Raw genomic sequence first — 16146 nt, forward strand, 5'->3', positions numbered from 1 at the left:
GGATCCGGATGAGGCCTCGTGCACCTAGGCCCGGGTGAGGCCACGTGCCCCTGGGTCTGGGAGAGGCCAAGCGTCCCTGGGTACGGGTGAAGCCAGATCCTGGGTCCGGGTGAGGCCGTGCGCCCCTGGATCCATCCGGGTGAGGCTGGGTCCCAGGCCCGGGTGAGACCACGCGCCCCTTGGGTAGGGGTGAGGCCACGTGCCCCTTAGTCTGGGTGACGCCGTGCCCCTGGGTTCGGCCGAGACCAAACCAGAGGGAGTCGGACCTCCATTACCACCATTTGTCCACCATCCAGAGCTGAGGGGTCAGTGCTGACATGTACACATAAGGAACTACTGGACATTGAAATTGGGTCTCAAAAGAACTGTTGGTCCAGGGGGAAGCTCGCTACAGATTGATTCATTTGCCTGTCAGCATAACTATTATTGCTCGTCTCACATTCAGTTCTTATTAGTATATATCTAGTGACATATGATCTCGCTCATCTAGGGGAAATGATGAACAACATAGACTGAGGAACAAGAACAGAACCAGAAGCAAGGAGGCATCGATCGGACTATCGGGCCTCAGAGGGAGGATAGGGGAGGGTAGGGGGAGGGTGTGGGGAGGGGGAGGGTGGGGGGAGGGGGAGAGTTCAACCAAAGGACCTGTATGCATGCATATAAGCCTATCCAACGGTTAAGTTCAACAGGGGATTGGGGCATGCGTGGGGAGAGGGGTGGGATGGGAATGGGGGGATGAGGACAAATATGTGACACCTTAATCAATAAAGAAATTAAAAAAAAAAAAAATAAAATAAAATAAAATTCAAAAAAAAAAAAAAAGTCACATTAACAAAAATAAAAAGAAACAGGTGAAATTAATTTTCACAATATATTTTTCAATCCAACATATCCAAAATATCATTGCAACATGTAATTAACATAAATAATTATTAATATTTTACTTTTTTATGCTAAATATTCAAAACCTGGGATGTATTCTACACCTACAGCACAGCTCAATCAGGACTGGCCATATTTCACATGTGGCTCATGGTCACAGTACGGGGCCTCTCAGGCCTAGTGCATAAGAAGATGGTAAGCGTAATGAGGAAAAATAAAGCCGCGGAGAGGAGACAGATTGGAGGCAGGAGGGTGGGTTGGGTCAGCTGCAATTTTAGAAAGACCAGGAGAGCCTCATTTTGAAGATGGTATCAGGGCGAAAGGCTGAAGTTGAGACGTGTGGATATTTTGGGGAAGAATGGTTCAGGGAGAGGAAACAGCAAGTGCAAAGGTCCTGAGGTAGGAGGGTGACTGGCAATTTTGAAGGGTAGCAAGGGACTGACTCATTTGTAATTAATTCTTCAATGCTTTTCCTTCTAGAGCTAACACTCCATGTGGCTTGTGGCTAATTACGCCTCTATGTCTCCTGTGTTGTGCCGTTTCTGGCTCATAGGAGGCCCTCAAAGATGACTAAATGTACCTATCAGGGCGATGGTGGAGCAAGGCTGTTTGCAGGGGCGTTAAGAATCACTGCCCCTGGGGAAACCCTTCTAGGTGTCACTATCTTCCCACCAGGACAGAGAATTTTCAGGTACAAGTGAACTAAACCAGCTTTCGTGCATTGGAATGGTGCTAACATTTTACAGGCACTTCTTTGGCTAGAGCGCTTCGACAAAGATTCAACACAGGCACATTTTGGAAGACTGGCTGGCTTACCGCTGGTTTACAGGTTAGTAAGCTGGGACATATACTTACATGGGTCTCATTCCTAATGAAGTTCCGAAGATCTCCGTGTTTCATGTACGGGAGCACCACCAGCGGAGACCCCTCACTTCGAAGGCAGATTCCCAAGAGTGAGAGCACATTGGGATGGCTGAAGTCTTTCATGATGATCCCCTCAGTCAGAAACTGGGAAACTTCTCCTATGTCGGTGATCCCTGAGAAATCCAGTGGTGGAGACATCGATTTCATTACAGAACAATGAGTACTTTGTCATGTTCAGATAGGGAGAGCGATGGCTTATAAAACCATAGGGTTAAAAATAAATAAATATAACCACAGTTTTCCATCTTGTCCTGCTGCCTCATCCCCACAGTGTTTTTTTTTTTTTTTTTTACAATCCATCTGTGTGAATGATGTCGCCCTGCACTGTGCTTTCAAGTCATCACCTTGAAAGTTAGAGTCTAGCTAGCAGTCAGTCTGTCTGGTGCAGAAAAGGAGAGGAAAGTTGGCCAGTCCATTCTGTAGTGACTGTTTAGGACAGGGGTTGGCAACTTTTATGTAGAGCCAGATAGTAAATCTTGTTTGGCTTTGTGGGTCATATGGTTTCAAATGCTCAGCTCTGCCATCACAGTGCAGAAGCAGCCACAAGAAAAAAGTGTCTAAGTCTCAATAAACTTTATTTTTGGAAATCAGGCGGCTGTCCATAGTTTTCCAAGCCCTGGACTGGGTGGATTTGAAGACCAATGGTGATTATCTAAGTAGACTTTTTTTTTTGGTTTCTAATAGTTTCTAACCACTTCCAGATAGAGATCCCGAGGGCTTGACACGAGTCAGCATAAAGGAAGAATTAACAAGCTTTAATTTAAAATCTGACTAATATCAGTCTCAGTGATGATATTTTTTTTTTACAAACACAATGCATTCTGGAACCAGGAAGTCCAAGAGATCAGTGCGCACCAGGAGAGAGAAAGATTCCTGGGTGATAGCATTGTTCTTTGTCAATGGGCAGTAGTGCTCTCCTGTGAGGCAAATTTATTGAAAATCATACATAATCCATCCAATGTGTAGTTAGGTTTTATATAAACTGTCCCTTTAATGACCTTGTGATCAGACTTCCAACAAAATCAACCATGTAGAACACTACTTGGCATGAAGATTTACATGTCCAAAAGGCTGAAATAGTTCTGACAATAATGTATCTTGCAGAAAAACCTTTAACTTGTGCATTTAAGCTTATTATTCCAATATAAATTTGTGATATAGCTGGTTAACATTTTTCAGGATGCAGCAAATTGTAAACACAAATTTGGAAATTTAGAATAGGCAAGCACATGGACTTGACATGTGAGATCTGTCAGTAAAGGTGGAGACAGGGAAATGCTAATATGAGGAGTACACTGGGTTGTACAAGACAGTAATTTATGCCATAATTATGGTCATTGGTGAAGTCTTAGTTTATGCTTGAAAGCAGTGCCTGTTTTCCAAACAGAGTTGCATTCCATTTAAAAAAGAGTTTCTCAGTAACGACTAAAATTTTAAAAAACATTCTAGCATTAAGAGGAGGGTGTTTCACTTGTTTAAGAAATTTGTTTACGTGAAATATCTCATTCCCCAAAAATGCTGATAAGTGAGATATTACCACATTTACAACTTTTCAATTTTCTGCCAGCATATTTTTTTTGCCGGTTTGTCTTATTTCATTTTTTAAAAAAATCTTTTTAGTAGAGGTTGTGGTTGAACAAATAATTATAGTAATGCCTCTGGGTAAAATGAGTCATTATTATTGTATGTGCCAACATGCTTCCAATAGTTTCCATGAATGTCACTTACAAAATAAATATTATAAGTCAAACATAGTTAAGTGATACTCAGCTCATCCAAGACTCATTTCTCCTACACTCTAACTTATGAGAGCCCTCAGATAATTTCTGAGGAGATATCTCAATAGGAATTTAGTCCAAATTTTCAGCAATAGATCCATAATTCCAGAAGTAGCTGATTTTTCCACAAGGGAAAGTGACAATCAACATTTAATTATGAACTATTAATTTGCAAATCATAAAAGTGTACACCACTGTTAAATAAAAAGTAACAGCTCAGCCCATGCAGCTCAGTGGTTGAGCACTGACTATAAACCAGGAGGTCACAGTTCAATTCCTGGTGAGGGCACATGCCCGGGTTGCAGTAAGGGGCGTGCAGGAGGCAGTTGATCAGATTCTCTCTCATCATTGATGTTTCTATCTCTCTCTCCCTCTCTGAAATCAATAAAAATATATTAAAAAATAAAATGTAACTTACTATTCAAGGATTTCACAGCACAATGAATTTTCTTGTCATTGTTGTCCAACAAAGTCCCATGATATACACACCCAAAATGACCTACATGAAAGAGGGTATTTGGTCAGTGCTGCATTACTTTTAACTATGTAACAATTACTTACTAGGCACTTCGTGATCTTCATTTCCTTTTTTTGTACATGACCAAAGAGTACATTATTTTGTCTACTTCTGATGAACAATATTGCTGTGTGTGTGTGTGTGTGTAGTAGGCTTTGAGTTGTTTGTATGGAAAATAATACAATAATTAATACAAGAAAAACTTTTTTGTATGTAAAAAATTTTAAAATTATTTTTAAGGATCAAATATCATCTTTTAAATATGAAAATAAAGTTTTGCCTACATGAAGAAATAAAAGAAGCTCCCTATATTCCAATAAAATGAAATGAAATAAAAAATGTTATCGTTAGAAATAAGATCAGCATTATAGAGTAAGGATTTCCCCCATTAGTCACCAGTTAATGTGTAACCCAGGTTGGCTGAAATGGAAAGGAAATTACTCAAATGAAGCAAATTCACTCTGAGTCATTTCATCCAGTTCTCTCTGGTTTCAGTCATATCACCTTCCCAACAGTAGCCTTTCATCCAGTGGCAGTAATTTTCCCCGGAGGTGCCAAATGGCTGATAGCTGGGTAAGTCATCCATTAATTAATTTCTGAGGCCGGCCAAGACTCCCTGAATGCCTCCTATGTGAGTGTCAGGCATTAGTCTACCCTCTTATGATGCAAAGATGAAAAAAAAAAAAATAAAGCCTATGAACTCAAGGGCCCACATTCTACCGGGAAGCACATATCAATAATAGTTAATATTTATAGAATCATTAATGATTATTACTACATAAAAGCAATGATTGCCAGTTAGCACCTTTCATGATAAAAATAAAGAAATCTAATTTTATAACGCATAGAATGAGAACATAATTACTGAGGCTACACACTCACACTGGTGCAATTACTGGAATTTATAGGCTGGTGACAGCACTAAATTACTCTGACGTGAAACATGTTTATTAACAGTGAAGCTACTATTAGGAAAGGGGAGCAGGAAAAAATCTGGAGTGAGTGGTAGAGGAATGTGTGGGTGCTATCACAGGAGAATGGGAAGCCCCGTGCTCCTGGGAGGCAAATGGTCCTGTCAGCTTGTTCTGCACCCGGCTGGCAGGTGCCTGTGCTACCTCCTGCGGCACAGACTGAAGAAAAGGGACAGAGGCCCTTCAGTTCCAAAGGTAAAAGCTTTTTAGGAAAAAGGGCAGAGTGCAGTTCATTTCCTGGCTTCTGCTTGGTTCCTCTCCCTGGTAAATATTTCCTTTAAGATGCTGTGCTAGCTATTATTGCTGCTTTGTCTGGCTTATTACAAATATTCCTTTTTTGTATAAAGAAATTGGAGTGCATTGTAGATGTGATATATAATGTTTCAGGTCAGGAGAATGCTATAAATTCCCCATCTTCTCATGCTGTCTGGCAGTGTAACTCTTACAAACAAGGACTTCATATAGTCCCTGTTCTCAGAGTAAAGGAAGACTGGAGGGAGATGAGTGAAAATCCTGGAACTGAAAAAATGATGTTTCAGAAGGAAATAAACGGCATCTTTTAAGAAATGATAGTTTAATTAGGAAAAAGGTGAGGAAGGGATATGATTTATTTTCTAGTATGTTTGGGAGATTATTAAAAGGCCTCCAGAAACAGGGGCAAGTCCCCACGGGTACTATTTGCAGACCTGTTTTTCTGCAGAACAGAAATCAAGTGCACTTGTTATCACCGCTCTGTCAGTTGCTTTCTCCATTGTCTAAATTCCTAATCTGCAAAGGCAGAAGATAAAATGCTTACTGGAAAACCGTGTTCAACAAAAAGCTGAGTGGAAATACTTACCCCTTCCTATGACCTCATTGAAATGCACAATCAGGTTGCTGGGCCCGATCACTACGTGCTGGACGGCCTGGACCAGCTCTGGATTTAGAGCACTGAGGTCAATGTGGACGGCATCTTGCAGTAATGGACTGGATATATCAGAGTCCCCCCCAGTTAGGATGGGGGACAGGTCCATCAGAGGATATTGCACTTGTCTGCATGATCCGTTCTGAGATGAGTTAGGATAGTGATCTGCCAGATAAAGCAGAATTATTAGAAAACAATAGCAGAACCTCACTGTGGGGATGATAACAGGGGCAGAAAATTGAATAAATAATGAATCCCGAATTTTAAAATTAAAGAAATGATGCTTTTATCATTGAATGAGGCTAGGAAGAGACTTCACAAAGGAACTAGTTTAATAAAAATGGTAAGCTTGGGAAAGATACTGGCATACATATAAAGTTTTTAATAAATTTCCTTTACATAGATTAAGCATTAACTTTGACATCTTGTTTATTCTCATTTCCTTATACACTTCCCTTTTTATATATAATAAAAAGCCCTGTTTGAGGTTTACTTTTAATATACGATATTCTTAAACATGGGAAGCTGCACAAGTAGTCTGCCTTTTGAGTGACGAGTGTTTATTGATGGAATTAATTAATATTTCTCAAAACCTGCATGGACTCCTGGCCAAGGAAAAATATGTAGAGTGAAATATTTTACACATATATATTTAGAAGTATATAATGGCTACATTTTCAGAACTGCAGCTTTTTACATTTGTAGTAAATTCTCTGTTGTATGATGCTGGCAGCTATCACTGTTTAGAGAAGGCTGATCAGAATTAGAATTGGGTTAGTGTGCCATCCTCATTGCTTGGTTGAGGGCACTTGGAAAGGAATCAGCATTCCATTAATTTGATCTTTACAACCAAAGCCCTAATTTTAAGAGACTTGGGCAAGGTACTCTATTGCAAGGTGAAGCCTTTTCATTTCAGGGGTAAGGAATGGGGGGGTGGAGGTTGAGAATAAATTTCTTAATGCCAAACAGGGCAGAGAGACCAACAGTATGATTCCCTTTTCCATTGGGAATCCATACATGTCAGGGAGAGGGCATTGCATCTACAGCAACATATCTGAAGATAAACTAAGCAGGGTATTGAACTGTATTAGTTAGTATACTATATAATAAAAGGCTACTATGCAAATCGACCAAATGGTCACTATGATGTGCATTGACCACCAGGGGGCAGACGCTCAATGCAGGAGATTGCATTGCATTGACGCTCAATGCATTGACCACACGGGGAGCAACGCTCTGCCAGAAGCTGGGCTCATGGCTGGCAAACGCAGCAGCGGTGGCAGGAGCCTCTCCCGCCTCCATAGCAGCACTAAGGATGTCCGACTGACGGCTTAGGCCTGCTCTCCTGGGGAGCTGGCCTAAACTACCAGTCAGACATCCCCTGAGGGCTCCCGGACTGCAAGAGGGCATGGGCCGGACTGAGGGACCCCCGAGTGCACGAATCTCGTGCATCGGGCCTCTAGTATAACACAAGGAAAGGGGGAAGGTATAGTGAGGGGGGTCTCCACTGGTACCAAAAGATAAATATCACTTGTTTGCAAATGAGCAGGAGCATCAGAACTTGAGAGTGGGGCATAAAAAGAAAGTTGATGGTACCCTGACTACTCCCAAGCCCACTTAAGCCTTTTTCCATATCTTCCACATTGAACAGTTTGGTTAATGACAAAGCAATTTGACTGGAGCCGGACATTGCAACAGCGGTTCTAGGAAAGCTTTGGAGCCACCTTTAGTTACAGTAGTCAGGGTCTGGAAATGAGACAGATAGTGATTACCTAAAGGACAAACGCAGAGCACCCGGGGAGTACCGGAAATGTTGGATGGGTGACAGGAGAAGAGGGCCTTGCTAGCTGCCTGCTCCCTTGATCCCAGAGTCAAGTTCCCCAAAACCCTCTCCAAGGGAGAAAATGCAATGGAGCATCTCCAAACTCTCAGTTCCTTCACCTTCACTTCCCCAATCTTTGCACCTAGAGATCAGGGTTCTAAATGTAAGGGGCACTGAGATTGAGTGAAACCCTTGGTGAAGCTCAGGAAAAAAGTCCCCTGGCATGGAAATTCTATTGACCCTCGGGTGAAGTTCAAACATAGGCACAAACCATTTAAGCCATTAATGCGTGATTCTGGTGCAATGCCACCAAGAACACTAGGTCTGCATGAAAGACTGGTGAAGAGACTGTCCCCTCTTCAGCAGCAGAGATATAGAGGAAAGTTTTATAGTTGCCTCTTCATTAGGTGCTGGCTGTGTATTTTCTTTTTCTCTCTGGACGATCTTCTGCCTTTTTTAGTTTTCCATGTTTCCAGGGAGCAGGCTCAATGTAAGAAAGAAGATGAAAGATGGAACTCAAGCTTCTTAGCAATGTTGATAGAGGTTTGGTGAGTAATGAAGTTGGAAGAAGATTAAGTAAGCTTTTTATTTTTTAAATTACTTGTGAATTTTAATGATCTTAGATTAGAGCTATTAAAGGTGAGTATCTACATATATAAAAGGCTAAGTGACTGACCATCCATCCATCTGACCATCTGGCTGGTACATATGATGCGTACTGACAATTTAAAAATAAACGCTGACTTGCACATGCGTAAGACATATTAAAATATTTTGTATTTTAATTTTATAATACTATCTATATATATAAAAGGCTAAGTGACCAACCGTCCATCCATCTGCCCTTCCGACCAACTGGCCGGTACATATGATGCACATTGGCAATTTAAAAATAAATGTTGACTAGAGCATGCACAATACATATTAAAATATTTTGTATTTTAATTTTATAATACTATATTATATATACTATTTTGACATGTCATTTTTTGCAGTAACGTAATTACCGCACAAATCTTTCTTCTAATTAATTTCCTTTCAATGCGCACGAATCCGTGCACTGGGCCACTAGTAAGACAATAAAAAGTCTAAATTTCAAAACTATAAACTGGATTTGATTTGTCCATATTGTTAAAGCCATGGATTTATAAAAAAAAGATTTATAAATTTACTTTTAGAGAGAAAGGAAGGTAGAGGAGGGAGAGAGAGAGAGAGAGAGAGAAACATTGATGTGAGAGTGTAACATGGAATGGCTGCCTCCTGCACATGCTCTGACCGGGAATTGAACCAGCGAACCACCAGGTACATGGGATGATGCCCAACCAACTGAGCCACGCTGGCCAGGGCAGGGCATGGATTTTTATTTTTTATTTATTTATTTATTTTTAATATATTTTATTGATTTTTTACAGAGAGGAAGGGAGAGGGATAGAGAGTTAAAAACATCAATGAGAGAGAAACATCGATCAGCTGCCTCTTGCACACTCCCTACTGGGGATGTGCCCGCAACCAAAGTACATGCCCTTGACCGGAATCGAACCTGGGACCCTTGAGTCCGCAGGCCGACGCTCTATCCACTGAGCCAAACCGGTTTCGGCAGGGCATGGATTTTTTTAAAGGCAAATGGAATCAGGTGGACAAAGGCAATATTTATGTGTATCTCTACAGAATTAATATAAACTTCAAAATATATGAGAGAGTAAGGTTTAAAATTAAAATGTTAACTGCCTTATTGCTCTTGTACTTGTTTGGAGGAACAACCTCTAACTTTTCCTGTATCCACAACTGTCTGTGACTCATTTTATTTGTCCAATGGTAAATATTCAACCAGGGAAATCCTTGTATTTGACTCATGTCCTGTAACTTCTAAAGATAATGGAGCAGACACAATACAGACATTTTGCTTTTTTACCAGGAGATTTTAAATAAAACATTGTGAAATGTGCTGGTTAACCAATATTAAGCTTATTGTTTTGCAAAGCAGATGATGCTAACCCCTCCTGTTTAAATCACATACATGAAGGTTTTTATTGAATAAGACTAAAAAATATATTGAGGTCCTGGAGTGCTGTGGATAAAAGGCTGTGTACTAACAATTCAAAGGAGTACTAAAGTTATAATTTAAATGTCTGAGGATCAACATTTTGAGGTAAAAAAATATAGCAGTGTCAAATTATATTTAAATAAGTATAAAAATAAATAAATATAAATTTTGTATTTTATCCTTTTCTGGGTTGTTAAAGAGCATTTCACAATTTCTTAACATTGTACTGAGATGATAAACACCTTACCTTTACTCAAATGATTTTAAAATTAATCTTTTTACCGATTAAAAAGTACAAATTGGAAGTTATGAAAACAGTCATGGGGATGCAAAATATAGTCATAGGGAATATAGTCAGTGATATTGTAATAACTATATGGTGTCAGGTAAGTATTAGATTTATTGGGAGGATCCCTTCATAAGGTATATAATTATCTGACCACTATGCTGTACACCTAAAACTGATATAATATTGAATGTGAATTGTACTTGAAATATAAAAATTAACCTTTTTGTGAGAAGAGAGCTTAAAGACTGAAAATCTAACATAATGTATACATGAGTACATTTAAAAACAAGAGCCCAGTAATTCTATGTCAAATTAAATACTTTCTTGGCCAAAAAATGAAATAAATATTTCTTTTATCTATACTAATAAAAGGGTAATATGCTAATTAGACCAGACATCTTCCGGACAAAGTCATGGTGGCCGAAGCAGAGACAGTTAGGGGCGATCAGGCCGGCAGGGGAGGGCTGTTAGGGGGCGATCACACCGGCAGGCAGGCAGGCAGGCGAGTGGTTAGGAGCCAGTGGTCCCAGGTTGTGAGAGGGGTGTCCGACTGCTGGTTTAGGCCCATTGGGATCTGGTCTAAACCAGCAGTTGGACATCCCCTGAGGGGTCCCAGATTGGAGAGGGTGCAGGCCGGGCTGAGGGACACCCCCTTTCCCCAGTGCACGAATTTTGTGCACTGGACCTCTAGTATTTTTATAAAAATATAAAGGAAAACCCCAAAATAAACAACAATGCCACAAACCCACTGAGGTGTATGTTTACATATTTCTCAGAACAATAAACTGGAACATACCTTCTGGAAAAGTAGCTCGGTAGTCTACAGATTCATTTGAAACCATTTCTGTAGTTGGGCTCACACTTCGGGCACTTATAAGCCTATCCAAATGAGGAGTGTGTACTCTTGCATCATAGCGAACTAATTCACTGCCCTCGTCTTAAAACAGAGAGAGAGAAAGAGCTCGTTAAAGACTTGGCTACCAGGGGTCACAGCAGACCTTGGCTGACGGATAAGAATTCATAGGCTTTATGGATTGCATATACAACAGCACACACATGAACTTACAATTTTAAATTGTAATAATTGCATTCTTAAAGTAATTCCTTAAAATAAACAATTAAAAAAATGTACCTTTAATGTGCTTCCTCCTTTTCAGCCACAGGAAAAGCCCAAGTAATAATAAGAGTATTGTTGATATTGTGACGCCACCAACAATCAATCCTGTGAAATCCTGATCTGGTTGAACGATCACTTTTCCAAGGAGAGTTGAAGAAACTGCTTGCTTCCACTAAAAATGATAAAGGAGAGCCAAATTTAGCTGGCTATTTGAGATAGCTATAAAAGATACCACACAGGTTGGAGCAGTCTCTGTGGGCCCCAGATACCACCTGGTTATTACTGTTCCATAAGTGGCATGATTGCCTTAGGAGTAATAAGACATTCCTCCATTCTGCTTCAGTGTTTTAATAGGTAGGGGCTAATAATCTCTGAATTATTTATATGATATTTAGCTGTTTGCTTGTAACTAGGTATTAGGGATAAAAAAATAAATACAATCTTTGATCTCAAGTAACTGAGATATAAAAGGGAGATAAACACATAGACAGGTGATTATAACACAATGTGATATATCCCACATATGTATAAATAAATAGTAAGAAACAGAGACAACAGGATATTAATTCTGTCCTACAGGGTGGGGAAGAGGGCAAAGGACACTTACCATAAGAAGTAAATAATCATTATTATGGGACAATAAAGCCTTAAAATGTTTTAATATCAGTTTGGATACATAGAGGAAATCTTTGAGGTCCCTTCCATCTCTAACATTGTATAATTTTTAGGATTTATGGTCCTTCTAAATTCTAAACTCTGATCTCATAATTCAGCCTTAATTTTCTTTTTTTTTTTAAAGTGGATTTATTTTTTTTAATGTATTTTATTGATTTTTTACAGGGAGGAAGGGAGAAGGATAGAGAGTTAGAAACATCGATGGGAGAGAAACATCGATCAGCTGCCTCCTGCACACCCCCTACCAGAGATGTGCCCGCAACCAAGGTACATACCCTTGACCGGAATCGAACCTGGGACCCTTTAGTCCGCAGGCCGATGCTCTATCCACTGAGCCAAACCGGTTTCGGCTCAGCCTTAATTTTCTATATTTTTTTGTAGTTTTCCATTTCATAACTTTTTAGAAGATTTCAGGAACCCTTTACAAAGCACTCATTCTTGGATAAACAAAATGTGGTATATCTATACAATGGAATATTCAGCCTGGTATATCCATACAATGGAATATTCAGCCTTAAAAAGTAATGCAGTTCTGGCATATGCTATAACATGGATGAACTTTGAAAACATGCTAATAAAATAAGCAGAGCCCTAGCCGGTTTGGGTCAGTGGATAGAGCATTGGCCTGCAGACTGAAGGGTCCTGGGTTCTGGTCAAGGGTATATGCCTGTGTTGCGGCCTTGATCCCCAGTAGGGGGTATGCAGGAGGCAGCCAATCAATGGTTCTCTCTCATCACTGATGTTTCTATCTCTCTCGCTTCTACCTTCCTCTCTGAAATCAATAAAAATATATTTAAAGTAAGCCAGACACAAAAGGACAAGTAGTGTATGATTTCACGTATATGAAATATCTAGAAGAGGCAAATTTTTAAAGACAGAAAGTAGGTTAGAGGTTACCATGGGCTGGGGAAGAGGAGGGGATGTGACGTACTGCTTACTGGTTCCAGTGTTCTGTTTGGGGTGATAAAAGACGTCTTAGCATTAGCTAGGGGTGTGGTTACATGGACAATAGTGTGAATGTAATTAATGCCACTAAATTGTGCACTAAAAATGATTAAATGGCAAAAATTGTTATATATATTTTACTACAAGTTTAAAATATTAATAATGTAATTACCCCAAACCAGTTTAAATGTGTGAACTCTATGGTATGTGAGTTAATCTCAATAAAGCTCTTCAAGAAGAAAAAAAAGAATGCAAAAAAATATTTCACTCTGATTCCAGGTTATTAATTTAGCTGTCTACATGAAGAAGTTACTGTAAAAATAGTTTAATTTCTATTTTATTTTGTCCAGTGCATACATACTTATTCTTTTGCTTATGAGGCCCATGCATTTGTTATCACTGTGGAAGGCAACAGTATGTTGGATCTGGCCTCCTAGGGTGGTCAGAGGTAGGTGCAGGGGCAACCTTGGATATGTCCTTATTCATCTCTAGACGAGATTTTGGCAAGAGTATGGCATGACACAGAGGGAGTGTGACTGGGAAGGACTTTTGAGATCTACCCCCTCAATCTTGGGAAGGAGACAGTGCAACAAAAACTTCACTATTTCTAAAATAACAACCAAGAATCAAGGCTGAGCTGATGAGCCAAAGCTAGCACACAAATGAGTTTAATGATTTATTTTAAGCTTGCGAGTGACATAATTACACCAGCATCTTTATTTACATCATGAGAGGAATGCAGGAATCCCACCTCTATATTTAGCTCGCTGTTCAATTTCAGCAGGTCATTGGGGACTGTGCATAAAACAGCTTCAGAATGTGAGTGGATATTCTCACAGCTCTTATTACCAACTTTTAACACTTCACCTCTAACTGCTTCAGGGTCAATGTCATTTCCCTGGAAGAAAGAAAAGAGGCTGTTAACACTTCACAGTTTTGCAGGAAATACTAACAATTGTGAAGGAACATAAATATACTACAAACACAGGCCACGCTGTTTGCCAAGGCACATGAAACTCAGTTTATGATACTCCTCTCATGGGAATTTTGGGCGGCTGAAAGAAAGCATGATCTTTTTAGGGCACTAATTGTTTAGGAATCACAGCATGTAGCTTTCCATCGAATTGGATTTTAGAGAAAAGGAAAGAGAATTTTGGTTCACATCCTTACATCTAATGACCTCTTAGCCATAATCACCCCATTCATGCTCTCAGGGGTATTGATGGCTGGCAAAAAGCAAGCAAGACAGAGTCTTAGCTATTGTGCTGCCTAATGCAGGGAAACTCAACTTGGGCTTCACTTTTAGAATCACAATGAGCATTTTATAAAATACTAGTGCATCGAGGGACTCTGATTTAACTCATCTGTTAATATATTCCTGTCGTCCTTGAGTTAGGCAGTTTCTTTTCATCCTTCTCACACAGTTAAATCCTATACAGAAGTGAATTTATTGTTAAAGGAATTCCTGTAAGATGCCATGTGACCCTCATTATGATTTGAGAGCCTGGCTACATTATTTTGAACAATTAATTATATACACTGAGTGGCCAGATTATTATGATCTCTGAATGCATAATAATCTGGCCACTCAGTGTATATCATCATATATAATAAAAGGCTAATATGCAAATTGTCCCCTGGACCAGGAGTTCGACCAGCAGGCAGGCTGGTCAACTGCCCATGTCCCCTCCCCCTGGTCAGGCTGGCCAGAACCCACCCAAGCACAAATTCATGCACCGGGCCTCTAATATATCCTATCTAATAAAAGAGTAATATGCAAATTGACCATCACTCCAACACACAATATGGCTGCCCCCATGTGGTCAAATATGGCTGCCCCATGTGGACACAAGATGGCCACCACAAGATGGCCAGCAGGGGAGGGCAGTTGGGGGCAACCGGGCCTGCAGGGAAGGGCAGTTGGACGACCCAGGCCTGTAGGGGAGAGCAGTTGAGGGGGACCAGGCCTGCAGGGGAGGGCAGTTAGGGGTGACCAGACCTGCAGGGGAGGGCAGTTAGGGACAATCAGGCTGGCAGGGGAGCAGTTAGGCATCAATAAGGCTGGCAGGGGAGTGGTTAGGGGGTGATCAGGCTGTCAGGCAGAAGCAGTTAGGGGCAATCAGGCAGGCAGGCAGGCAGGCAGGCAGGCAGGCAAGCAGTTGGGAGCCAGCAGTCCTGGATTGTGAGAGGGATGTCCGACTGCCCGTTTAGGCCCGATCCTGAGGGGTCCCAGATTGGAGAGAGTGCAGGCTGGGCTGAGGGACACCCCCCCTCTATGCATGAATTTCGTGCACCGGGCCTCTAGTGCACAAAATACACACACACACACACACACTGAGTGGCCAGATTATTATGATCGCTGAATGCATAATAATCTGGCCACTCAGTGTATATCATCATATATAATAAAAGGCTAATATGCAAATTGTCCCCTCAACCAGGAGTTTGACCAGCAGGCAGGCCAGCCAACTGCCCATGTCTCCTCCCCCTGGCCAGGCTGGCCGGACCCCACCCATGCACGAATTCAATGCACTGGGCCTCTAATATATATATATGAGTGGCCAGATTATTATGCATTCAGAGGTCATAATAATCTGGCCACTCAGTGTATTTATGTGAGGATTTAAAAAATTATTCAATTTGACATATTTAGCTAACTGAAGTTGCCATCAGACATTTATAAGATATTAACGTTTTTTGAAGAAACCAACCCTGAGCATGGGAAAGAAGTGAAAACAGAGGGGCGATCTCTCACCTTAACAATTAATGAGTACAGTTATTTACTAAAAAGCCATTACTTGGAAGACAGGTATATCAAAGCACATTACTACTTTTCTTAGGGACAAAGAACAGCCAGCAGAGCTGCAGCAAACGCTGCTCTGCTTTTCATGACCTTTAATCCCTAGCAAACTGCTACACCGTCTCATATGGATCTTCACAGACTGGTAGGTCAGATATTACTTTGGGAAAAGAGGTCATAAGAAAATACTTCTTTCTAACATGAATCTGGAGTATAAGAAAAAAGAGAGACAAGCAGACTCTATCTTCATACTGTTTCTAGGGGCACTACGTGTACTCCATTGAACCAGGCCAGCCACACGGGGCAGTTCAACATAGAAGCACATAAATCTAATGAGTCACTTTGGGGCTTCAAATGACAACTTGTTGGTTAGGCTGAGGAGGGCTAAGGCACTCACATATTGGAGGGGACTCAGGGAATGATGAAGAAAAAGATGAAAGAGCTGGAGGACTTGATTTATGAGAGAATGACTAAA

The 16146-nt window shown here is 40.6% G+C and overlaps 1 protein-coding gene across 1 annotated transcript in view; it reads right to left on the minus strand.

The window, feature by feature from the left end:
- Nucleotides 1-16146, minus strand: part of MET (MET proto-oncogene, receptor tyrosine kinase) — a 158739-nt gene that overhangs the window by 16302 nt on the left and 126291 nt on the right. The window contains exons 12-17 of the mRNA XM_054725928.1: nucleotides 13623-13769; nucleotides 11267-11423; nucleotides 10931-11071; nucleotides 5914-6144; nucleotides 4006-4086; nucleotides 1741-1922 (exon numbers count right to left, since the gene is read on the minus strand). Coding sequence (XP_054581903.1) covers nucleotides 1741-1922; nucleotides 4006-4086; nucleotides 5914-6144; nucleotides 10931-11071; nucleotides 11267-11423; nucleotides 13623-13769 — 939 coding nt within the window. The remainder of the gene's footprint in view (nucleotides 1-1740; nucleotides 1923-4005; nucleotides 4087-5913; nucleotides 6145-10930; nucleotides 11072-11266; nucleotides 11424-13622; nucleotides 13770-16146) is intronic.

This window comes from Eptesicus fuscus, chromosome 14 (genome assembly GCF_027574615.1).
Source record: "Eptesicus fuscus isolate TK198812 chromosome 14, DD_ASM_mEF_20220401, whole genome shotgun sequence".
Classification (NCBI taxonomy): domain Eukaryota; kingdom Metazoa; phylum Chordata; class Mammalia; order Chiroptera; family Vespertilionidae; genus Eptesicus; species Eptesicus fuscus.